This window comes from Egretta garzetta, unplaced genomic scaffold (assembly GCF_000687185.1).
Source record: "Egretta garzetta isolate BGI_Z169 unplaced genomic scaffold, ASM68718v1 scaffold172, whole genome shotgun sequence".
Taxonomy (NCBI): domain Eukaryota; kingdom Metazoa; phylum Chordata; class Aves; order Pelecaniformes; family Ardeidae; genus Egretta; species Egretta garzetta.
In genome coordinates, this window is record NW_009258951.1 from 488315 (window position 1) to 489674 (window position 1360).

General features: G+C 67.2%; 1 protein-coding gene across 1 annotated transcript in view; it reads left to right on the forward strand.

The window, feature by feature from the left end:
* The window catches only part of PRSS56 (serine protease 56), a 12933-nt gene that overhangs the window by 9130 nt on the left and 2443 nt on the right, over positions 1-1360 (forward strand). The window contains 6 exon segments of the mRNA XM_035890021.1: positions 19-178; positions 282-390; positions 471-630; positions 788-930; positions 1069-1228; positions 1345-1359. Coding sequence (XP_035745914.1) covers positions 19-178; positions 282-390; positions 471-630; positions 788-930; positions 1069-1228; positions 1345-1359 — 747 coding nt within the window.

Sequence of the window (1360 nt, forward strand, 5' to 3'; positions counted from 1 at the left end):
ACCGTGGGGACCCCCAAGCCAATGGCACAGCCCCCCGAGGACGGATCATGGGTGGCAGCGTGGCCCCACGGGGGGCCTGGCCCTGGCTGGTGTCAGTGCGGCTCCACGGGGAGCTGATGTGTGGAGGGGTGCTGGTGGGGCACTCCTGGGTCCTCACCGCAGCCCACTGCTTCGCCGGGTACGGTGGGGGACACACCAATGTAGGGATGATGTCCCTGCAGGGAGGGGCATGGGGTGGCACCCCTGTCATCCCTGTAACTCGCTGCTCCCCACCCCATCAGGAACCGGAACGAGCTGGCATGGACGGTGGTGGTGGGTGACCATGAGCTGGGCAAGCCAGACGTGGGCGAGCGGGCAGTGCCCGTCCGGCGCATCCTGCCTCACCCCAAGGTCGGTGGAGATGAGCACCCCCCTGACCTCCCTGTGCATGCCCCAGGGCCCCCCACTGACACCCCACCATCTCCTTCCAGTTTAACCCCAAGACATTTCATGGGGACCTGGCGCTGCTGGAGCTGGCGGTGCCGCTGGCCCCCTCGCACACCGTCAGCCCCGTGTGCCTGCCCAGCAGCCCTGCGGAGCCCAGCCCCGGCACCGCCTGCTACATTGCGGGCTGGGGCTCCCTCTACGAAGGTAGGTGCCACCCCAAAACCCATGGGGTCTGTGGGTCGTCCCCCTTGCTGCCCTCTCTGGTGCCCAGTGCTGATGCACCAAGCCAGGGCAGTGGGGTGCAAAAGAGAAGGGGGTGCCCGGGCAGGGGGGACCCTGTAACTGGTGCCTTGCCCAGCAGAGGGGCCGGCCGCTGAGGTGGTGATGGAGGCGCGAGTGCCCCTGCTCAGCCAGGAGACGTGCCGGGGTGCCCTGGGCAGGGACATGCTCACCAACGCCATGTTCTGTGCTGGGTACTTGTCTGGGGGCATCGACTCCTGCCAGGTAATGCTCGGGGCTGGGGTGCTGCAAGCCCCCCAACTCAAAAATCCTTCATGGCATACAGAGCTGGGCATGTGCTGCAGCCCAGCACAGCAGTTGGGGTCCCAGCCCCAACTGATGTATGGGCATCCCCCCTCCCAGGGTGACTCAGGGGGCCCACTGGTGTGCCAGGACCCTTCCTCGCATCGCTTTGTCCTCTACGGCATCACCTCGTGGGGTGATGGCTGTGGCGAGCGGGGCAAACCGGGCGTCTACACCCGTGTCGCTGCCTTCGTGGACTGGCTCAGCCTCCAGATGGATCGTGAGTGCTGCTGGCCGTGCTGGGGGGGATGGAGATGCCCAGTGTGCTGCGGGGATACATCACCCCAGGGTGGGAGGGTGGTTCAGCACCTCATGGCAGCTCCGGTGCCCTCGCAGCCGCCCCCGGCAGCCG